General features: G+C 33.7%; 1 protein-coding gene across 9 annotated transcripts in view; it reads left to right on the plus strand.

Moving 5' to 3' along the window:
* STAG2 (STAG2 cohesin complex component) overlaps positions 1 to 24,392 on the plus strand; it is a 143,418-nt gene that overhangs the window by 87,725 nt on the left and 31,301 nt on the right. For all 9 annotated transcript variants that reach the window (XM_059158632.1, XM_059158627.1, XM_059158633.1 and 6 more), the window contains 16 exons: positions 1,534 to 1,685; positions 3,733 to 3,806; positions 4,895 to 5,018; positions 5,821 to 5,919; positions 6,018 to 6,097; positions 11,815 to 11,922; positions 13,704 to 13,815; positions 15,574 to 15,691; positions 16,352 to 16,455; positions 17,533 to 17,625; positions 17,767 to 17,856; positions 18,481 to 18,684; positions 20,518 to 20,588; positions 21,082 to 21,169; positions 21,259 to 21,339; positions 22,944 to 23,036. In XM_059158632.1, coding sequence (XP_059014615.1) covers positions 1,534 to 1,685; positions 3,733 to 3,806; positions 4,895 to 5,018; positions 5,821 to 5,919; positions 6,018 to 6,097; positions 11,815 to 11,922; positions 13,704 to 13,815; positions 15,574 to 15,691; positions 16,352 to 16,455; positions 17,533 to 17,625; positions 17,767 to 17,856; positions 18,481 to 18,684; positions 20,518 to 20,588; positions 21,082 to 21,169; positions 21,259 to 21,339; positions 22,944 to 23,036 — 1,691 coding nt within the window. The remainder of the gene's footprint in view (positions 1 to 1,533; positions 1,686 to 3,732; positions 3,807 to 4,894; positions 5,019 to 5,820; positions 5,920 to 6,017; positions 6,098 to 11,814; positions 11,923 to 13,703; positions 13,816 to 15,573; positions 15,692 to 16,351; positions 16,456 to 17,532; positions 17,626 to 17,766; positions 17,857 to 18,480; positions 18,685 to 20,517; positions 20,589 to 21,081; positions 21,170 to 21,258; positions 21,340 to 22,943; positions 23,037 to 24,392) is intronic.

Below are 24,392 nucleotides of genomic sequence, written 5' to 3' on the forward strand. Positions count from 1 at the left end.
TTAACCAGTTGAGCCATCCAGGCGCTCCCTAGGATTTTTGTTTTTAGATTGGAAGTCACAAAATATGAATGTGATCTTGCTCTATTAACTTAGGTAGCATTTAATGTTAAGAACTTGGTGGCTAAAGCAAATTAAAATAAGTATGATGGCATAAGGTGAATAATTTAGATCAGAATAACAAACTGGTTTCCTAAGGGAGTGAAATAGCTCTGAAGATAAAGTTGAGAATCCTTTTTAAAGAGACCCAGTAGTCACAGAGATACAGTTTTGTGGTGGTCTCTTACGCAATGAACCAGATCTGAGAAATAGTCTGGAGTAAACTAAAAAGGCGTAAAATGGTGAGATACTTCAATTAATAAGTTTTAAATCACAGTCTTGTCTGTGAGCAAGGGTTCAGTAACAGAAGGTAAGGGGATCTGGAGGAAGTGTAATAAAACGGACTTTATTGAGTGATATTTTTCTTTGTACTTTGACTTTTTTTTTCCTAAAGATTTTATTTCTTTGACAGGCAGAGATTACAAGTAGGCATAGAGGCAGGCAGAGAGAGGGGTAGAAGCAGGCTCCCCACTGAGCAGAGAGCCCCATGTGCCGCTCTTTCCCAGGACCCTGAGATCATGACCTGAGCCGAAGGCAGAGGCTTTAACTCACTGAGCTACCCAGGGGCCCCTGTACTTTGACTTTTCATCTAGATCTAGATCTTTTCTTTGTAATTTCACCATTGTCTTTATGATGATATGCAATAGAGTAAAATTAAAAGAAATCAAATACTGATGAAACTAATTTTTACATATTGTGGTTTGATTTGAAGCACTTAAGCTCCTTTTCCCTTTGGTAACCAAAATAGCTAAGTACTGCCACAGGAACCAAAATTTTCTGAGATGAATTATAACCTTTGAAAAAGATCATTGTAGGGGACACATTTTAGAATAGTGGGATTTGAGTGTAGTCTGACGTCAGATTACCTAGTTTTGAATACTGGTTTAACTACTTATGTGAACTGTGTAATCTAAGGGAAATTTCTTTTTTTTTTTTTTTTTTTAAAGATTTTATTTATTTATTTGACAGAGAGAAATCACAAGTAGATGGAGAGGCAGGCAGAGAGAGAGAGAGGGAAGCAGGCTCCCTGCTGAGCAGAGAGCCCGATGCGGGACTCGATCCCAGGACCCTGAGATCATGACCTGAGCCGAAGGCAGCGGCTTAACCCACTGAGCCACCCAGGCGCCCTAAGGGAAATTTCTTAATCTCTGGTTTTTAGTTTCCTCATGAATGAAATGGGGATAATACTTAACTTTGAGGGCTGTTGGGAAGATTGGGAGATAATCCATGAAAAATCCTTAACACAGGTAACTGATACATAGTTAGTGTTCAGTACACATTAGCTGTCGTTTATTGTTGTCATTTGTAGCAGGTGTACTTTTCTTTTCTTTTAGAAGCAGAACAGCCCATCTTGTCTTTAATTGCTCTTAATTTGATACTAAATTGTAAACTTTAGCATCTGTGAGACTAATTTTAAAATTTTCCTTTAAAAAATAGCTATGAAGTTGATGACCGCTTTGGTGAATGTGGCACTAAATCTTAGCATTAATATGGATAATACACAGAGACAGTATGAGGCAGAACGGAATAAAATGATTGGAAAACGAGCCAATGAGAGGCTAGAACTCTTACTACAGAAGCGGAAAGAGGTAAACTTTTGCATTAAATATTTGAGCTGTTAATCCATGACCAACTTTGATTATTAATTATGATACAATGTTGCTAGCTTATCAGATACATGTTTTGGAAAGATTTAAATTTAAATAACATTTCAAGTTGTTTAAGTATCAGTTTTGTTGACTGTCCATGCCAACAATACCTTTTGTGTGTATTTTCTTTCTTTGTAGACTAGGGTTAAGAGTTTAATGCTTTCAGTAAGGTCCTGGATCAATCGGACAAGTTGTTTTAAGCCTTAGTAGTATTCATCTCTGCCATGAACATGTCTCTCCTAACTTATTCCCTGAACTAGTTGTCAGGATGAATTCAGATTTCACTTATGTGACATCACTTTGAAAAATAACTTAACAGGCTATTTATGGTGTCTCAGTTGTTGCCCTTTTTTTTTTTTTTTTTTTTTTTTTTTTTTTTGGGTAATATAGGAGGCAGTTGATTGACATGACTGATCACCAAATTTAACTTTGAATGAGGAAGATGTTTATTCATTCTTATGCTAAATAATACTGAATAAAAATCTTTTTTTTTTTTTTTTTTTTTAAAGAAGGGGAGGGATGGATGGAGAGGGAGAGAGAATCTTTTTAATTTTGTTGGGGAAAGGGGAGGGAGTATTTTAAGCAGGCTCTACAACCAGCATGGAGTCCAGTGCAGAGCTCCATCTCACACCTTGAGATCATGAGTCAGAAGCTTAATTGACTCAGGCACCCCCTAAATAAAATCTTTAATTGTTGTGTTCGTGATTTAAATTCTTCTTCATTAGTGATACAGTATTTTGTTATCTAATATTGGTGATGTTTTTTTCTAGTAGGCAAAATCTGATGTTTCAAAAATGTTTTAGTAATACATTTGAGGTAATATTTGCCATGTTAATTCGGAACTTACAACTTGATTTGGATTTATTTGGGGTTGGTAATAGCTATAATTTTTAGTTGGTTATTTCTGAGATAGTCAATAACTTTTTAAAATGCCCTGACTCAACAAAAGCCTGAAAATCTTGTACATATTTCCCCCTACCTAAATCCCTCATCTTTTTCATATAGTTCGAAATGAAGAATTGACCTTCTTGCCTCTTAATTGTAGTTACTAAATTTCATCAGGTGGTTTATTAGGTAAATATAATGTATGTCTTTGGCCTTGGAATTATGGCCCAATTCTTGGACATAAGTTTAAGATTGTGAGCATTGAATGAGTGTGTATAGGTAAAAGGATTTTGAGGTTAAAATTTCTGTGCAAATACAAGATACTGATATTTCTGGGTTAGGGTTAAGTTTTTGAACACGTGCCTTTGACTCTCTGTGCTAATGAATATAAGAAGTGCACACCCTTGTTAGCATTACTTGGAAATGCAAGAAAAAAATACATTTCACAAAATTACAGAATATAATCTAAGAGCTAATTGATATTTGGACTGTGAGAAAGATTTTTCTCCTAACTCTTAAACTCTGAAACAATTTTGTCTTAATTCTCAAACTCTGAATTGAAAAAAATAGGAGTCGGTAAGTAAATCAAGATTTTGAAATGTTTTCTTGATTATTTAAGGTGAGCCTTGTTTCCTTCAGAAGAATTTAGTAGCGTAAGTTTTCACCAAGTTATTTTACTGAAACCTCTTTTGTTCTTTGAGCAAGTACTAGTTAACATTACTTTTTTTTTCAGATCATAATGACCAAGATCGTGAAATACTATAATGTTTTCGGATATGAACATATATGTTATATAATAGATATGTGTTTTAATAAATTACTTAACAAATTTTTATGTGCCTTTTTGCAATGGAAATTTGTGAGCCTTAGAAAAGGCTAATCTACTAGCTAAACATTAAAAGCCAAGTCAAATATTCAGGTATCAAGGGACTTTAGCTACCTGACCTATAACAGCTGTTAATTTTTCTGTGGGGTTACTGTTGTCTAGTAGAATTGAAAATGAGATGTAATCACCAAAACACTGGAGAAACCTGTATGACTTTTAGATGTTATTTTGGTTGTATTCCATTACAATTGAAAAGAAATACTGTATTCTTTTCAGCTTCAAGAAAATCAAGATGAAATAGAAAATATGATGAATGCAATATTTAAGGGCGTGTTTGTACATAGATACCGGTAAGTCACGACATTTCTTCTATTCAGATTTGGATATTTAGTGGTTTAGGCAGTATAAAGTAGTAGAAAGAACATTGGAATAAGATCAGTGTTACAAGGTAAGGTCTTCCACTGATTGAGATACTCTGGTTATTTAACTGCTCTGAAATTGAGGTTTCCTTTCTGAAAAAAATGGGGTAATGTGCCTGACTAGTAACTGCCCAGCAGATGGAATCTAATTCTATGATTAGGAGTCAGGGTACAAGACACTTAATTGCTTTTGGATGTACTAAGTTAGCAGAAACTATACATAATTGTTCCGGACTCTGCCGTTTGCATGTTAGTGGGAAATTTTGGATAGATTTAAGTATTTTCTTTTACTCTTTTGAGTGAGTAGAGGAAAGAAATACGTAATCTTATCACTATTTCTGTTGTAACCTATTCTTTAAATGTTGGTGGTATTTTTATTCAACTTCTCCCTCACTTCCTCAACTTGGCAGTTACTGAATCGCTTTCTTTATAATGTCCCTTGGTACATTCTTATCTCTTTGTTTCTGTTGTCACCATTACCTTAGTCTGTTTTCATTCTCATGCCTAGAGATTATTGAAGTTTTCCTAAAACATTCTTTTGTTGTGTTACTCCTCTGCTCAGAAGTCTTCAGTTACTCACTAGTACCTACAGGATGAATTAAAAATAATTTAGTCTGACATTCAAATCCAAATGAAGCTTGGCCTCAGTTTTACATGTAACTAATTTTCTCGTGGAAAATTATGCTCTAACCAAACTAGTGTGCCTGCTCTTTTCTGAACACACCATGCCCAGCAGGTGTGAGCAGAGGCTGGGGTATGGCATGGTATAAAAGGTGGGGATCTAATTTTGTTTGTAATTTTGTTTAATTTTAAGTATATATGTGATGAGAATTTTGCTTTGCCAAGTAGTTTGTAAACATTCAGGGGTCATGCTTCAGTTCTACTTTTAAATCCCCAGTGATCTTTAAGATAGTGGTATGTTCATACTAGGTGTGAAGTATTTGGCAGCTCTTGGATAAATCACAAATCCTGATGTTATAGTGGCACTAATATACATAATTTTTCCTTCCTCCATTCAGTGATGCAATAGCTGAAATTCGAGCTATTTGCATTGAAGAAATTGGTATTTGGATGAAGATGTATAGTGATGCCTTTCTAAATGACAGTTATTTAAAATATGTTGGCTGGACTATGCATGATAAGGTAAGATATGCCCCTACAGAATGTTTATATGTCTATACATAGGCATAGCTATCTATAGCTCTCATTCCTAATGAGTTATCTGTGTATAGGTATACCTGGGGCCACATTCCTACAGGCCTTTCTCCTTTATGCTTTTCTATCTGAATAGAAGACAATGAAAACATGGTCTCTATGGTCCCCTAGATTTTTTTAATCTTAGTAACTGATTTAGACTTCAATCTTGAATTATTTGTTATAGTGAAACAAACATTAGAATCATGTGGCTGGTGGTGGATAGGCATTTCTTAGAACTGTAAGAAGCGTCTTTATTCTTACTATGTGAGTGCTATATACTTTTTAAAGTTTTTATAACTTTTCTTTTCTCTTTATAAACATGTATCTTAGCCAGATTATAAATTACAACTTGGTTTCTGACATTTTTTATTTTACTTTTTTTTATTCTACCTTTCTCTTAGGCTGCCTCTTAACTAGACTTGAAGTTCTTTGCATATATCCTTTACAGACACTGATTTCTGTAAAGGAAAACTTACTGTGAAATATGCTACTATTGTCTTCACAATAGTATTGCTCTGAACAGAGTTTCAAAAAATTTTCATTTGACATACAGAAATAGTAACCCCAAAGGTATTTAGTATTAAATGTATGTACTGATTGCTATTTTTTCATTATCAAAGATGAGAGTTTTTTAGAATGAGAGTTTTGAAGAATTGTAACCTAAAGTAAAAGATACTATGTATGTCTTGAATATTCAAGTTGAAAATATGCCAAGTTTTAATGAATTTTCTCTTCTTGCTTCATTTAGCAAGGTGAGGTAAGACTCAAATGTCTCACTGCTCTACAAGGGCTTTATTATAACAAAGAGCTTAATTCCAAACTGGAGCTTTTTACCAGTCGGTTCAAGGTTAGTATTCCTTTTTGTATTTAAAAATTACCTGTTGTTTGAAAATATTTTTCTCTTACTTTTACTTTAAAAATATCTTAATTTTCTTTTGTCCTTAGGATAGAATTGTGTCTATGACTCTTGACAAAGAATATGATGTTGCAGTACAAGCAATAAAATTACTAACTCTTGTTTTACAGTAAGTATGTTCTTATTGCACATTACTAATGTCCAGATATTTAAATAATACATTAGACTACATGGTTTAAATTTATCTGTTATAAATTTTAATAACTTAAGTCATGGAAGTTTTATAGCTGGAAGTTTGATTTTCTCATGTAAGTCTGAAAAAATGGAAAGAAAAAAATCATTAGAGTAAAAAATTTTAACCGTGCTAGGAACTCATGTGTTCCCATTCTAACAGTCAGTTTCCTTACCATTTCACTGTCTTAGGTGCCCTTGAAATAAAATTAAACACCTGAGTGTATTAAATGTGCTTATTATATTTTGTTACACTTTTAGAAATTAGTATTTACTGAAATTTCTCTGGAAACAAATCTGAATTTAAAACATTCTGTTATGTTAAAATGTAATAATAATGTAATTTATTTTTTCTTTTAAAAAATTTACCATTTTAATTTTTAAAAACATTTCAAGTTTTAATTGAAATGTAGTTGGCAAATAATATTAAATTCATTTCAGGTGTACAACATATTGATTCAGTAATTATATACTTAATGAAATCCTCACCACAATATGTGTATTACAGTATTACTGACTGTATTCCCTATGATGTACTTGTTGTCATACTGCCATCCTTGTGACTTACTTATAACTGAAAGTTTGTACCTCTTAAATTCTCTTACCCATTGGGACGCCTGGGTGGCTCAGTTGGTTGGACGACTGCCTTCGGCTCAGGTCATGATCCTGGAGTCTCGGGATCGAGTCCCACATCGGGCTCTCAGCTCCACGGGGAGTCTGCTTCTCTCTCTGACCTTCTCCTTGCTCATGATCTGTCTCACTTTCTCTCTCTCAAATAAATAAATATTTTAAAAAAAAATTCTCTTACCCATTTCGCCTATTCCCCTACCCACCTCCCCTTTGCACGAGTGCACGAGGCTTCCTTTTTTTCCAATATTGTTCTTTGTCTTTCATTTTGACTGGTGTGAAGTGATACCTCATTATGGTTTTGATTTGCATTTCCTTAATAATTAGCGTTGCTGAGAGCCTTTTCATTTGTCATTTGGTCATCTGTATGTTTCTGGAAAAATGTCTGTTTGGGTCTTCTGCCGAGGTTTTGTTTTATTTGATTGATAAAATATATAATATATATATATATATATATAATATTTATTTATATTATATATATTTATTTATATTATATTTATTATATATGTATTAAATATATATAATACATATATAACTTAAGTCATGGAAGTATATACATATATAATGTACGTATATATAATATATACGTATATAACATATAATATATATTTATATATAATAAATATATATAATATAAATATATATATAATATAAATAAATATATATATGCACCCCTATATTTATTGAAACGTTATTTACTATTGCCAAGATGAAGAAACAACATAAGTGCTCCCATCAACAGATGAATAGATAAAGAAAAGTGTGTGTATGCATACACATACACGTACATGCATACAATGGAATATTAGTCCTAAAAGTTTACAATTTTAGGGGCACCTGGGTGGCTCGGTCGTTAGGCGTCTGCCTTCAGCTCAGGTGATGATCCCAGGGTCCTGGGATGGAGCCCCACTTCAGGCTCCTGCTCAGCGGGAAGCCTGCTTTTCCCTCTCATTCCCATGCTTGTGTTCCTTCTCTTGCTGTCTCTCTCCCTCTGTCAAATAAATAAATCTTTAAAAAAATATATACTTTAAATGTAGTTTAGTAGCATTTAGTATGTTCACCTTGTTGTGAAGCCATCACCCTTACCCATATCCATAACTATTTTTAATCCTCCCATATTAAACCTTTGTACCCATTAAACACTATTCTCCTTTACTTCCTCCCTGCCCAGTCCCTAGTGACCACTGTTGTACTTTTTGTCTATATGAATTTGACTATTTTAGGTAACTCACATAATAATCTGTCCAGTTGTATCTGGCTTATATCACTTAGCATGGTATCTTAAGAGCTCATTCATGTTGTAGCATGTATCACGATTTCACTTACTTTTCATCAGTAATACTCCATTGTATGTTTTTACCACATCTTATTTACCCATTCATCTCTCAGTGGACATTTAGGTTGTTACCATGATCAAATAATAATTGCCAAAGGATATTTTTTTAATACAGCATACTACTTCTTGCATTCCTATGGAAAATTCATCATGTAATAGTAGACAGTAAAATTGTGATAAAAACTAATGAGTGATGACTGCCCAGTGTCATTTTAAGTCACATTATAAAACTAGTAATTTTTAAATTTTGGTACTGGTGTGTGAATAGACTGATTAGTAGCAGAGAATAAAGAATCCAGGAACCTAATATAGGGTGAGGGTGGCGTTTCCTATAAGAAAATAAGTGGTTTTGGGGCACCTGGCTGGCTCAGCGGGTTGGGCCTCTGCCTTCAGCTCAGGTCATGATCTCAGGGTACTGGGATCGAGCCCCGCATCGGGCTCTTTGCTCAGCGGGGTGCCTGCTTCCCCCCCTTCTCTCTCTGCCTGCCTCTCTGCCTACTTGTGATCTGTCAAATAAATAAAAAAAATCTTTTTAAAAAATGAAAAGAAATGGTTTTGGGGTATTGAGTGGCTTAGTCGGCTGAATGTCTGTCTTTGGCTCGGGTGATGATTTCACGGTCCTGGGGTCGAGCCCCATGTCAGGCTCTCTGCTCGGTGGGGAGCCTGCTTCTCCCTCTCCATCTGCCTGCTGGTCCCCCTGCTTATGCATGTGTGTGCTCTCTCTCTGTGTCAAATAAATCTTTTTTTAAAGATTTTATTTATTTATTTGACAGAGATCACAAGTAGGCAGAGAGAGGGAGGGGAAGCAGGCTCCCCGCTGATCAGAGAGCCCAATGTGGAGCTCTATCCCAGGACCCTGGGATCGTGGCCTGAGCTGAAGGCAGAGGCTTTAATCCGCTGAGCCACCCAGGTGCCCCTCAAATAAAGAAATCTTAAAAAGATAAATGGTTTTGTGACAGCTAGGTTCTATTTGGGGAAAAATTAAATCAGATTCCCATCTCATTCCTTATATAAAAATAATTACAAACTGAAGGTTTTTGAGGGGAGGGGAGTGGGGGGTTGGGTGAGCCTGGTGGTGGGTATTATGGAAGGCACATATTGCATGGAGCACTGGGTGTGGTACATATACAGTGAATGCTGGAACACTGAAAAGAAATAAAATGGAAAAAAATAATTTCTAGGTGGATGACATGTTTAAATTTAAATGTAAGTAAATGAAACCATTAAAGTACTACATGAAAACTTGGGGAGATTAAATGTTTTTATTTTATATGTAAAATAAACAAGATCTTTCTGAACATGAAATAAAACCTAGACATAAAAAAATCTTTGAATTGGGGCACCTGGGTGGCTCAGTGGTTTAAAGCCTGTGCCTTCAGCTCAGGTCATGATCCCAGAGTCCTGGGATCGCCCCACTTTGGGCTCTTTGCTCATCAGGGAGCCTGCTTCCTCCTCTGTCTCTGTCTGCCTCTCTGCCTACTTGTCATCTCTGTCTGTCAAATAAATAAGTAAAATCTTTTAAAAAATCATTGAATTAACTACATAAAAATGAAAAGTGAGAATACCATAAACTCAGAAAACCAGTGACAGATTGGTCAAAATATTTTTTACCATTGGAGTCATACTCAATAAATTAAAGAATGGAAACCCAATAATGGTCAAAAGTTAGAGAACCAGATCATGGACAGAAAGAAAATAAAAACTTAAATATATGAAAACACGTTCAGCTACACTCAGAGACAGGTAAATTAAAATGAGATCATTTTTTAACCTGTTGCTTGACAAAGATAGAAAAGTATTTAATAGTATACTGTGTTGTAGAAGCTGTGCAAAAACAGGTCCTTAAACATTGTGATAGGGGACTATTAATTGGTATATCCTCTTTTGAGAAAAGCTTGGCAGTATCTTTATTCAAAATTTTAAATACTCACGTTCTCTAACGAATACATTGTTTTTAATAGAATTTTTGAAATAACATAAGTGATTATCAGTAGAGGAAGAATTAAATATTTAATAGCTATTTTGAGCAGTCTTAACTATGACATTTTCTCTTCTAGTTGGACTTAAAAAATTGTAAATATAGATACATGTTATGAAAGTATCGGAAGAATTCTGAAATAAGAAAGTAATAGTACTCTACGTGTATTTCTGTAGCTGGTTCTTCCTCAATACCCTGCGGACATTTTTCCTTATTTCTCATATTTTTATGAAGGATAATAGACTCATTTATGTTGATTTGGCCATTATAAATACCTAATAACTGAAACTTGTCAAGAACAGTCTTTCTCAAAGAATTAAAATGGGCAGACTACTGCACGTTTAACTATACTTTAACTGGTTTGATTCAATATATTTTTTTAAGATTTTTTAAGATTATATTTTTTAAGATTTTGTTTATTTATTTGTCAGAGAGAGTGAGCACAGGCAGACAGAGTGGCAGGCAGAGGCAGAGGGAGAAGCAGGCTCCCCACTGAACAAGGAGCCCGATGTGGGACTCCATCCCAGGACCCTGGGATCATGACCTGAGCTGAAGGCAGCTGTCTAACCAACCGAGCCATCCAGGCGTCCCAATATATGTCTTTTCATTGTAAAATGACACAAGTGGTTTTTCCAGTAACAGTTCAGTATTCTACATAGAGTAATTTAAGTCAGAATGCTTTCCAAACTTGAATTTTAACATTTTGGTTTTATTTTTCTCAAAAAGAAGTAATGTTTCCTTAGACATCAGACTTCTGGAAACCTTGACACAGCAGAAAACCAAAAAGGGGGAAAAAAAAAAGAGAAGAAAACCAAAAAGGATCTGAGCTCTTCACCTAACCATCTAATGTACTTTAGACCTTTTTTGCTAGTGGTGGTCCTGTGGTTCTCAATTTATATAGAGTGCTAAAAACTTAGGTTGTTTATTTCACAGCAGACTGAAAGCATATTAGGGGGTAAAGAGCTGTGAGACACCAGGACCCTGAAAGCAGAGTCTATAAGGGAAGAACTCGACAACGTTTACCCTTGGGTACTGTGGTTGATGGGCCTAATAATGACTTTTATTTACCCAGAAGATTTTATTAGGCTTATTTTGTTTTTTAAAAGTAAGATCAGGAAAATGAGCAGTACATTTCAGTAAGATTTTTCCAGTGGTAGTTTGTAATTAAAGGTCTTCGGCATTTAAATTTTGATTATTTCAAAAAACCATTTGCATTTCCTCATATGGTGTTCGGTACATGGTGCATGAAGTATTTATCATTGTGAGATAATTGGGCTGTTAGTATATTTTAATGTGATATTATCTTGTTAATATTACTGTGAAATATAGTGTTTTCTGTGATTATTAACTCTAAGCTCTTAGAATGCCACCACTTAATTTTTTTACATTAGTTTATATTATTTTGTCTACCTTTCTCTTTAATACCCTTGTCACATTATTACTTCTCTTCAGCAGATATTTTTGTATTTTGGTATTCACTCTCATTTTACCTCCCATTGATCTTAGATGTTGACAAAATATTCAGCTCTTTTATCAGGGCTTGCTTTTACTGACAGATGATAATCAAATGAAGTCTATTTTTTTAAACACATGTTAGTGAAAAGCGTATTATTTTTTAATGTATGAGCATGGATCATTGTACTCAATACCCTTAAAATTAAGTCATTGAAACTGCTACTGCCTTTTCTTTTCTTTTCTTTTCTTTTTTTTTTAGGAGTAGTGAAGAAGTTCTTACTGCAGAAGATTGTGAAAATGTCTACCATCTGGTTTATTCAGCTCACCGGCCAGTAGCAGTAGCAGCTGGGGAATTTCTCTACAAAAAGTAAACCTACATTTTTGTTATTCTTTAAAATATACTTTTATGACCATAATTTATTATACTTTAATCAATATTAAAAATATATATAATTCATTTAAAAAACTATTCATACAGGTCAAGTAGAAACTTTGACATTTTACTCTTTCCTTCAGAGGTTTCAGTTCTCCAATTTACTTGATTTGTGAAAATTAAATCTTCAAAGGGAAATGTCTTTTAATGAATAAAATATATAAAAATCCATGCGAAGTATATAAAAATCATCATGCTAAGACCCTTTCCTAATTTTTTATTGTTTTTGCCAGTGTCAGTTCCTAAATATTGCCCTATTATAATTTTTAGTCTTAAGTCTTATTGCTTGCTTTAGAAAATGTTAAAGGGCTTTGCTTTATGTGTTTGATAGAGTTTGATATAAGAATCCCTAAAACCCTATAGTCCTTTTTATGTTGGTATAACACTTCAGATTAAGTAGTATGGATAGCAGTGTGAATATCTGACCACAGAAAACATTCAGCAAATGTTATGTAATGGCTTTTAAAGAGAACAGTTTATGGGGTACCTGGGTGACTCAGTTGGTTAAGTGTCTGCCTTCTGCTCAGGTCAAGATTCTGGGATTGAGCCCGGCCTTGCTGAGCAGGGAATCTGCTTCTCCCTTTCCCTCTGCCCCTCTCCTTGCTTGTGTGCTCTCTCTCTCTCATTCTATCTTTCAAATAAATAAATAAAACCTTTTTAAAAAAGAAAAGACAGTTTCTCTTTAAACAAAAAATAAAGAGAACAGTTTGAACCACATGGACTAAACTGTATCTTTCTGGTAGGATTTTATTAAAATGCGTGTGGGAGAGCATTTATTAGAGTACACGATGTAAAATGTTCATAGTCCAGTTTCTATTCATTGCTATCCAGTGATATTTCTTTGTTATTTATAAGGAGAAACCACCATGATATCCATAGAAAGAGGCCACTGTATTCACACTTTGAGATAATTGTGCAAGAAAGATAGAAGGAAAATACATGTTCAGTTTTAAAGAGATGACTATTCATAGGTTAAAGTGCATAAATGGTATGGGCTAGTGTAATACCTTTACAAAAGGAGATAGTTGAGTAAGATGCAGTAATATTTTTAAAAAGAAATAATCCAGGGGCGCCTGGGTGGCTCAATGGGTTAAGCTTCTACCTGCGGCTCGGGTCATGGTCTTGGGGTCCTTGGGATCGAGTCCCACGTCAGTCTCTCTGCTCGGCAGGGAGCCTGCTTCCCTCTCTCTCTCTCTCTCTCTCTCTGCCTGCCTGTGATCTCTATCAAATAAATAAAAATCTTAAAAAAGAAATCCACGGGTGCCTGGTGGCTCAGTCAGTTGGGTGTCTGTTTTTGGCTGGGACTATGGTCTTAGGGTCCTAGGATTGAGCCCTGTAGTAGGCTTCCTGCTCTGCCAGGAACCTGCTTTCTCCTCCTTCCCTCTTCATGTCCCCCCCTCCCTTGCTTTTGTGCTCTTGTGTTTGCTCGCTTGCCCTCTCTCAAATAAATAAAATCTTTTAAAAAAAGAAAGAAGCCATAACTCCATGAAATTAACTGGAGAAGTTAATTGAAGAGGACTTAGAAGTACCATTAAGTATGAAATGAAAAGGATTTATAACTGTTATTTACTTGGGTATCATGTTGGAGAATACCTACCCAGGCCCCATTTACTCTCTTCTATTAGATGCTTAAATATAGAATCCAAACTGTTTTTTAAAATTAGGAAATAATGGTTTTTTTTTGTTTTAAAAGTTAATATTTTCCTTGATCATAGGCTCTTCAGTCGTAGAGATCCAGAGGACGATGGAATGATGAAAAGAAGGGGGCGACAAGGTCCAAATGCTAACCTTGTAAAGACATTGGTTTTTTTCTTTCTGGAAAGTGAGGTTAGTTGATGTTGTTCATTTTGTATTTAGGTTCAAAACAGTTTGGAGAAGGGGTTGAAATGACGTACATCTTAAAATCTTCCATATATCACAGTAAATCTTGGATAGAATAAAGTTGTACTCATTACACAAAATTTAGAGAAACATTCTTTTAGTAAGATGTTCAAATAATGGGATTTAAGTATAGTACTAAGAGTATGAATTTTGGAGTCAGAAAGATCTTATTACCAATTTTGTTCTTCTACTTACTTGTGTAACTGGTTTAGTTGCTTAATCTTTCTAAGTCTCATTTTCTTTGTAAAAACGTGGATAATAATTTCTCAGGTAACATTGAGCTAATTCATGTAAAACTCTTCATTTTTCATGCAAAACTGTTAATATAGACCTTGCGCTTCGTTCTCAGTATTTGGTACCTGCTTTTTTAACTTTTGTTGAAGGTAGGGATTTACATTTAACCTCAGCTCTTCTAGGTTTCCCTCAGATTGAAAATTTGCCTGTTAACCAGAATTTGAGAGGATCCAACATACATTTTTCGTGTTCATGTTATGTATTACTCAGGCAGTTTTAGGGTCTTTTAATTAAATTTAAAAATTTTTTCTGTATATAGAAATATAGTTGGCTTTTGCATCTGTATCTTTCCTAAATTCACTTATTTTAGTAAGGTTTTAATAGATTCCTTGGGATTATCTATAATAATGCAAATAATGTTCAGTTTACTTCTTCCTTTCCTGTATTTATGCCATTTTCCCCTGGCCTTATTGAACTGATTAAGACATCCAGTAGAATGTTGAATAGAAGTGGTGAGAGTGGACATCTTTTGATTGTTCCTGATCTTAGGGGTAAAGCATTCAGTATTTCTACATTGTTATTTAGTTATATAGTTATATAGTATTTCTACATTGGCTCACCATGTGACCTATAACTAAATGTGACCATTTTCATGTGACCATGAAAATAACATGGTGTAGTTATTTATTTTGAGAATGTTTTCTTTTATCCCTTTTGTTGAGTTTTATCATGAATGATGTTGAATTCTGTCCAGTGCTTGTTCTGAGATGATTATTTTATTGAGATGAATATTTTATCCTTCATTATGTTAATATTTGAATAATGTTGACTAGTTTTTTTACTGTTGAACCAACCTTGAATTCCTAGGATAAAACCTACTTAGTCATGATCTGTTACCCTTTCTATATATTGCTGGTTTCACTTTGCTGAGTTTTTGAGGATACTCCCTCTTTGTTCATGTTAGATGTTGGCCTCCATATTTTTTTTATTGGTAATGTCTTTGATAGGTTTTGGTATCATTATAATGATAGTCCCTGGAAACAAGTTGGGAATCTGTAGGGCCTTTTAGTCTTCACAAAATGAAGAGAAATAATATGCTTATATATTGAATTGATAAGTAAATTTTTTAAAAATGTTTAAGTAACCGTAATTACTCCCATTAAATTAAATTAACAATATGTTTTATAACTGAGTGTGGATAACTCATATAGTATTGAGTCCAAATAGGTGCTAAATATACATGCATATAATTTTTTCAGAATTTTCTTGTTAACTATCCATAATAATTATTGTGAGTTTACTTATATTCAGCAAGCTAAGGCACTTTCTTCTTTGTTCTTTTTTCCATTTGACCTAAAAAACCAGATTACTGTTTGAGTTTGTACATGGTGCCAGCAAAGCTTCCATTCTTTTGAGTTGAGGCTAGTATGCTGTTTGTCTTAAGAGCTCATTGGTCTTTTTAAATTTTAGTTACATGAGCATGCGGCATACCTTGTGGATAGCATGTGGGACTGTGCTACCGAGCTACTGAAAGACTGGGAATGTATGAATAGCTTGTTGCTGGAGGAGCCGCTGAGTGGAGAAGAAGGTAAATGGATGTTTAATTATGGTGTTTTGTTACCTAGTCAGTTTTAAAAATAGAGTTTACTTACTCCATTTGTTTTTCTTTAATATTAAAAAGTAATTGAGAGTGCTTGCTTTGGCAGCACATACACTAAAAAGTAATGGAGGGGTGGTTAACTTAAACTGGTGGTTAACTTAACCTGGGTGGTTAAGTCGGTTGGGCATATGACTTTCTCAGGGTCCTTAGATTGGGCCTCGGGCTGTGTATGGAGTCTGCTTGAGATTCTTTCCCTTACGCTCTACTCTTCCCCTGCGTGAGTGTTTCTTTTCCCTCTCTCTCTCAAATAAATCTTTTAAAAAAAAGTAATTGAAAATCTACATGAGTAATTTTGTTTTCATATACATGAATATTATGAAGAAAAATGTAGTTGCTGTCAGTACTGAGTTGTTAAAAAAAATTTTGTGGTATCTCTGTTCATGTTTTCTTTGGTTAAATTGTGGACCAGTGGTACACAGATTTGTACTGTTCAGTAAAGTTTAATTCTCATCCTTGCTGTGATACAGTAATGGGATTTTCTTTAGTACATTAAGTCAGATTCTGTTACAGGCAGGATTGTTATGTAATACTTGTAAATAACATATAGGGAAAAAAGAAAAAGGTTAATTCTTTCTGATTTTTTTTCAGCACTAACAGATAGACAAGAGAGTGCTCTGATTGAAATAATGCTTTGTACCATTAGACAAGCAGCTGAATGTCATCCCCCTGTGGGAAGAGGGACAGGAAAAAGGGTATGTTGGTATAGTTTTACTATTCTTAGGTGTACTTCTCCTTTTGATAGGATTTTTAAAATTTTTGCATATAACTGTAAAGCCAAATTATTGAATCTTAACATTTTATTTTTCAGATGATCTTTGCCCATACGTATATGTTAGACATAAATTTTAAAGCATTAACAATTTGGGAAATTTTGAGTTCCTTCCATGAGATACTTTGTTAGTTACTATAGAAGATAAAGTGATTGACTTCTCTCAAGATTTAATATAGTTTACCATTTTAGAATGGTGCATTTTTGCATTTTGGTTTACTTATAGATTTGATTTTTCTTTTAATAAAAATGAGTTAAAACATAATTATTCATCAAAATGGAGAAATTTCTATTTCCTTGGATTATATTTTAATTCATCACTACAAAGTTCACATATATTTGTATTGTAGACCAATAATTTCACAACCTTTGAAACTTTTTGATTATGAGGCGTAAAAATACATGGTTTGTCACATAGTATACACCTATATATATGTGTGTTTGTGTATAATTAAAACAAAAGTTCTTCAAACAATACTTATGGTATGTGACACATTCTGTTTTATTTTGTTTTCTGTTTTTTTTCCTTCTTTTTCTAATTGATGATAGAATTCATGCTATCCTAAGTGAATTCATGTTGAGTTCATAATCCATGCATCATGGCCTACAGCTTAGAATAGGCTGAAATGCTACTCAGTCCCATTATTGTATAAGCTCCTAAACTTTTCCTGTTCCTAACTGTTGCCTTATTTGTCTAATGGTAGCATTGGTTAGTTTAATTGGGTACTGATTTTGCCTCTAGAACTATTTAGAGGTTTTTTGTTGTTGTTGTTGTTTGTTTGTTTGTTTTTTGGTGCTGTTATTTTAGGTGGCTTTTAAAAAATACTGTGCAAGTTATTCTTTGTTACTTTTGGGTTTCATGTTTTACAGTAGAAATTTTAGTGTCCTTCATTTAAACTATAGTTTAATTACTTATTTTGTATGTCTTAACTTCAACTTGAGCACCTAACGGTGTTAGTAGGTTTAATAAATACTTAGAAGTATCATTGTGTTGCTTTAGGTGCTGACAGCGAAGGAGAAGAAGACCCAGTTGGATGACAGGACAAAAATCACTGAACTTTTTGCTGTGGCCCTTCCTCAGTTATTAGCTAAGGTAAGTTTGTATAATAGAAGAGTATTCATAAGAAATTAATGGATTTTTTTTTTTTTGGAAATGTCAAACCGATTTTTATCATGATGTTTACTTAACATTATTGTGATGTTTTGACATGATTTATTTTTTTTTATTTCAAAGTATTCTATAGATGCAGAAAAGGTGACTAACTTGTTGCAGTTGCCTCAATATTTTGATTTGGAAATATATACCACTGGACGATTAGAAAAGGTACAATGTTTTCTCTGTATAAAAACAACCTTGAAGAACAACTACTAGTTTAGTTTGTCCCATCATATTGTTTCTTTATGTTTTTGAAACTTCTAATTTTAAAGGAAACCTACATTTTATATATCTTCTTTGTTTTTTATAAGTTGGATTTAGAGAATGGTATTAATGAGGCTTCCCTTTGATTCATACCCATACCCATGCCCTCATTCCTAGCCATTATTTGATTATATCTGAGAGATTTATGGAGATTGGGGATAGGTAAGTGGATAATAATTATAAAATGAAATCAGTTAATATTCAGTAAGTACTTTTACTGTGTTCCAGGAATGTAGATACTTACATAATATATCCAGGAATATAAATTCTTTGTATTAACATTCTTACCAAAGCCCTATGGGGTAGGTAATATTGTTCCCATTAAAGCTGAGGAAATAAGTATGATTGGGTCAGTGTATTTACTTACCACGACTAGGAAAACACACTGAAATGTATGCCCTACTTGTAGAGTTACTGTTTTTGAAGCTTTACACCAAGTGAGTATAGGCTTTCTGTGCCTATCATATGTACCTTAGTTTTTTCTAATATGTACCTTAGTTTTAATGAAAAAAACCTTTGATTTTGCAGCATTTGGATGCCTTATTACGACAGATCCGGAATATTGTAGAGAAGCACACAGATACAGATGTTTTGGAAGCATGTTCTAAAACTTACCATGCACTCTGTAATGAAGAGTTCACAATCTTCAACAGGGTAGATATTTCAAGAAGTCAACTGATAGATGAGTTGGCAGATAAATTTAACCGGCTTCTTGAAGATTTTCTGCAAGAGGTATATATTAAAAGTATTTTGTCAGTTGGGTCCCTCCCCTTTAATAACTGAATTAGTCACCATTCCTGGTGATAGTCCCTAGCAGTATGTTGAAAAATATTCAGATACTCTGTTCTTTGATTCATCATACTACTGTTACTCTTCCACCAAAATGGGAAGGTGGTAAGAATCTGTGACTTGGAGAAGGTAAAAGCAAAACTAATACCCCTTACACTTTTTTAACTTTAAAGAAATGATTTCAGATGTTACCAGGGTTTAGCAGAACTAGAGGCTGTTAGGCAGCACAGTGTAAATGAAACAGAAAAGGAGAGCTAGACTGTGGCTATCTAGCCTCAAAAAGTAGGCTGTTTCTTAACTGTTTTGGCAGTGTTAGTAAGGAAAGGTAATAATCTTTGATATTGTTAAGCCTTGATAAATTGCTGTTAGAGCCACTGTTGATTTTGTCATTTCCTGTGTTCTGTTCTGTTAATATTTCCAAAGAAAGTTAAAGTGTGGCACTCAAATACACTTTCAGTTTTCTTACTTTTATCTTTTTTGATTAAGGAGGGCACATGTTGTGATGAGCACTGGGTGTTGTATGCAACTACTGAATCATTGAATACTATATCAAATCTAATGATGTATAGTGGCTAACTGAACATAATAAAAAAGAAGTATGTATTTAACAGTTTAAGTGACTTGCATTAAAATAAAGTCATAATTCTCAATACATTTAGCCTTTTTCACATCAGTTTTGTCATTAATGTTGTAAAAATCATATGGACAATGTAATTTTCAGTTTTCTTTTTAATAGTTGCTTCTTAAGCTTTCTTTTTTGTGTAACAGTCCATGCTTTTACTAAGTTTGCTTAACTGGTAGTTTGTGGAAATAAGTTAATGTAAAGTGATCACATTCTTAGTTTAAAAATGTGATGGCTCTACTCTTGGCTAGATATGATTGTGATTAGGACAAGTTAATTTAAAATCGAGGGCGCCTGGGTGGCTCAGTGGGTTAAGCCGCTGCCTTCGGCTCAGGTCATGATCTCAGAGTCCTGGGATCGAGTCCCGCATCGGGCTCTCTGCTCGGCAGGGAGCCTGCTTCCCTCTCTCTCTCTCTCTGCCTGCCTCTCCATCTACTTGTGATTTCTCTCTGTCAAATAAATAAATAAAATCTTTAAAAAAAAAAAAATAAAAAATAAAATCAAGCAGTGGGTTAATTAAATTTATTAATGTAGAAAAACCATGTTTAGAAATAAGCATGTTTTGAGACTTGGGGTTCAGTACATTTGGTAGTGTTTAGAAAAATTTACAAGTTTCATGCAGTAAGATTCGTAAGTTTTTCAAAAACTTAAGTTACTCTCAATTGGAAAATTGATATCCAGGAAGGACTATGCATATCTACTCTTTATTCAGAAGGTTTTATCCAAATTGTTACTGGTCTGGCATGTCTTTCTTGGGCACTATGTTTCTTTCATTAAGGTTTTGTCTTTTAGGTGTTGTTTTTGTGATCTCTTGCTTAGCCTTTACTGTTTTTTTCTTTATAGTCCTAATACATTTTTTATTGTGAAAGACTAAATGTCTTCATAGTTTGGGTCAAGATTACTTCCAAAGAGAGGGGAGAATGTCATTCAGTGTTTATCTCTTGGGTGTAATGTACCTGTGATGATAACTGTGTTGATTCATTACTCCAGCCGTATTGCTTTAAATTTGGGCAGATCTAGGTATTGAATGACAGAGTTAATTTGTGGTATTAAGCTCTTCTTTCTTTTCAAGGTGTTATCACCAATGTGATAGTCTAAGATTTTTCACTTGGTGGTTATTAAGATTTAATGTTATATATAATTGATATTCATAGGGTGAAGAACCTGATGAAGATGATGCATATCAGGTATTGTCAACATTGAAGAGAATCACTGCTTTTCATAAGTAAGTTGAATTTTAATGTTCTGATTTCTTAAAACTGTTTCAAATTCAAAACCAACATGCATGTTTTAGTGTTATAATGTTATCAGTTCTGCTAGATTTCTTTTTTTAAAATATTTTTTTGAAAGATTTTATTTATTTGTTTGTCAGAGAGAGAGAGAGTACAAGCAGGAGGAGCAGCAGGCAGAGGGAGATGCTGGGATCATGACCTGAGCTGAAGGCAGATGCTTAACCAGCTGAGTCACCCAGGCATCCCAGTTCTGCTAGATTTCTTGTGCTTATATATAAAGAGTAGTGACAGAGTCATGTTTTGAAGTGAGAAGTAATTGATAGACTGTCAACCAGCATACTTAAAAAAAAAATACATTTTTTTGTTGTTGTGGGTGCATGTTACAAAGTTTGCTGTATTTACTTCGACAGCATTTTGTTAACATTCAAGTCCAGAATAAAAGTGATTAAGCTTAACTTTTAAATAAAACTTGATTCTTTTTTACAGTGCCCATGATCTTTCAAAGTGGGATTTGTTTGCTTGTAATTACAAACTGTTGAAAACCGGAATTGAAAATGGAGACATGCCTGAGCAGGTTTTTATTTATTTTCAAGTTACGTATTTAACTTTGAGAATGAATACTTGGGACTTTTTAGTTTTAACTGTATTCTCTTCTTTTTACAGATAGTTATTCATGCACTGCAGTGTACTCACTATGTAATCCTTTGGCAGCTTGCAAAGATAACTGAAAGCAGCTCTACAAAGGTTTGTGGTAGTCTAGTGGAGTTCTTATTATATTAAATATCATTAACTGTTTTCAGCAAACTTTCAGTGAGATCAATTTCGGTAAAGTCTTGCTTATTTCTAAACTACTGTTTAGACATGTGTACCATTAGAAAGTTATGTTTATAGTTTGATATATATTCAGTGAAAGAACATTAATATGTTTCAAGGTATGATTTTAAATTTAAAAAATTTCACATTTTAAGGTGGCATAATTTATATATTTTCATGTTCTCAAAAGTATTGAGAACATATAGAAATACAGATTTTTATAAATTATGACCAAGAGCTTTCGAAACAAGCTTACAGCTATTGGATTATATAAATTGATAACAAGCCAGCTGCCCCTAGATCTTCTTATGCCTCAGTATTGTTTTGGGATCACGTTTTTCATATGCAGGATCTTTCTACTGATACTCCAAATTCATTTTAAGTCACTTTGTTTAGTAATTGAACCAAAACAATATTGCCTTTTTTATCTGTAACTGACTGAGCCACCCTAGGTGCCCCTTGTCTTTTTTTATTTGTAAACTGGAAACTTAAAAAGATTATACTTGCTGTACATATAGCCGTAAATATTATTCAGGTACATTTTTATAGGTACTATGTAATATCTTGGAGATAGAGAATTCATTGTTCATCGCTTTTTTTCCCTCAAAAACGATTGTCTTGATACTAAGTATCTTTTGTGTAAAATCACAGAATAATTTTAAATGCTTAGAATTTCTGTGAGCTTTTAAAGAGCAAGAAATGGGTATTTTCCCCTTGAAAAAGCAATTCAGTATTGTTGTTAGTGTATTTTTTGTCAGACAGCTAAGAAATTCATTTAACTCAATATCAAGCTTACAGCAGGAACAACAACCAAATTTGGTTGCTCATCTAAGTCAAAAGCATTGAAATAAAAACTAAAGTGGGAAAAGATTATATTTTGAGTAGAGGGGAAAGGGTGAAAATGAATGATACTAAATACAAAATTACTCTGAAGCTTGGTTAAGTTTTCTTTACCAAATCAATCAAGTTAAACCTGTTTTTAGGAAAAGATTTTATCATTTTAATACAAGTTTACAAGACGTTAAAATTTGTTTAAATTGGAGTAATACTAAAAAACTGATTTTTCCCATCTCTTTAAAAAGTACAACTGAAAGATGCTGTCTTTTTTATTAACTAATTTCTTCTGTTCATCAGTTGGCTATCCTTCAAATTACAAAACAAGGATGGAGCATTAATCTTTACTCTCTAAGCATTCTGAGGTAGTAGATTCGTTAAAAGATAGCCATATACAGTCATATAGGTTTTCTCATTTTAAAGGACCCAGTCCACTTTGGATATTATGCAGTAATATACCTGTTATTTTTAAGCCTGTAGTTTGTTGTTGTTTTTTTTTTAAAAGGTCTAATTTGTTTTTTTTCTTTCTTATAAATGCTAAAGAATTTAATGTATAAGTGGAGTCAGTATAGTTAAATATATCATAATATTTTATGTAATTTGAAGTATGTTAAGTACTAAATGAGGTTTTTATACAGTTGTTCATGTTAAATGTTTTTTAATTTAATTTAATTTTTTAAATTCATGTTAAATTTTTTAAGGAGGATTTGCTGCGTTTAAAGAAACAGATGAGGGTTTTCTGTCAGATATGTCAGCATTACCTGACCAACGTGAATACTACTGTTAAGGAACAGGTTAGTAATTACCATAGGTAGCCATCTTTTGTAAGCAACCCTTAATAAATATCTGAACTAATACAAAAAATTTAAGTAATACTGAGGTTGAGCAAAGCAGAAATGTCTTATATCTGTCCATGTATATGATAGTCAAAAAAAAAGATTAATAATTTCATATAGAGTTTATAGATTGTATTATAGATTACCTTCATTGAAATTATTCTGTGTTATTATTTATGACTTGGTAAACAGGCCCATATATACAAATTAGATGTATGAAATTACATAAGTTATTCTTGAACTTAGCAAGTGCAAGTATGCCTCAGGGAGGGGAATGGGTCCACATGGTTTTGTCATCTCTGAGAATACTATCAGATAGATTGGACATTCCTGCCCATCCTGACTGTGCATATTATTTTTGTGTTATGTGGACTTTGTCTGAAATAAACATTTTAATCATTGCCCTGCCTTCAAAGTGTTACCTTCCTACTTCATATGCTCTCATTGTGGAAATACATTGTTAACTGCTGTCATAGGTAGGTTTCCCATCTGTAATATCAATTCTAATCCTGGGACTGAAAGCCTATTTAGTTTTAATTCCCTAATAGAGGATTAAGCTTTTTTGTACATTTGCTTTTTAAATGCTTCTATGGAGAAGACATTTTTATAATCATAAAAAATATTAATAGTGATACAGTCAAAGTGGTTATGGTGATTTCAAGGGTTTTTTTTTGACCATTTCATTCTGTTTAACCATTGCATATTGGGGGAGAGCCCCACCCGTCATCAGAAGTGCTATTTTTAACAGTTTGTGTTATGTTGGAGACTGTTTATTTTTTTTTTAATTTTTGGGGTTACTACTCATTTTAAATTAGGGTATACTTCTTTTTCTTTCTATTTTATTTTATTTCTTTTCAGTATTCCAGCATTCATAGTTTATGCATCTCACCCAATGCTCTATGCAGTATGTGCCCTCCATAATACCCACCACCAGGATCACCCAGCCCCCTGCCCCTCTCCCCTCCAAAACCCTCAGTTTGTTTCTCAGAGTCCATAGTCTCTCATGGTTCGTCTCCCCCTCCAATTTCCCCCAACTCACTTCTCTGTTCCATCTCCCAATGTCCTCCGTGTTACTCCTTATGCTCCACAAGTAAGTGAAACCATATGATACTTGACTCTCTCTGCTTGACTTATTTCACTCAGCATAGTCTCTTCCAGTCCCGTCCTTCTTAAAGCTACTATGAAAGCAGTTCAGATATGGTCATCCAGCTATAAAGCAATTAGTAAAGTCCTTCAACCTTTGTGAGTGTCCCTTGTCTGTGTTTTATTTTATTTTAAAGTATCAAAACTGATTTCAGTAAAATACATTTAGAG

This window comes from Mustela lutreola, chromosome X, assembly GCF_030435805.1.
Source record: "Mustela lutreola isolate mMusLut2 chromosome X, mMusLut2.pri, whole genome shotgun sequence".
NCBI lineage: Eukaryota > Metazoa > Chordata > Mammalia > Carnivora > Mustelidae > Mustela > Mustela lutreola.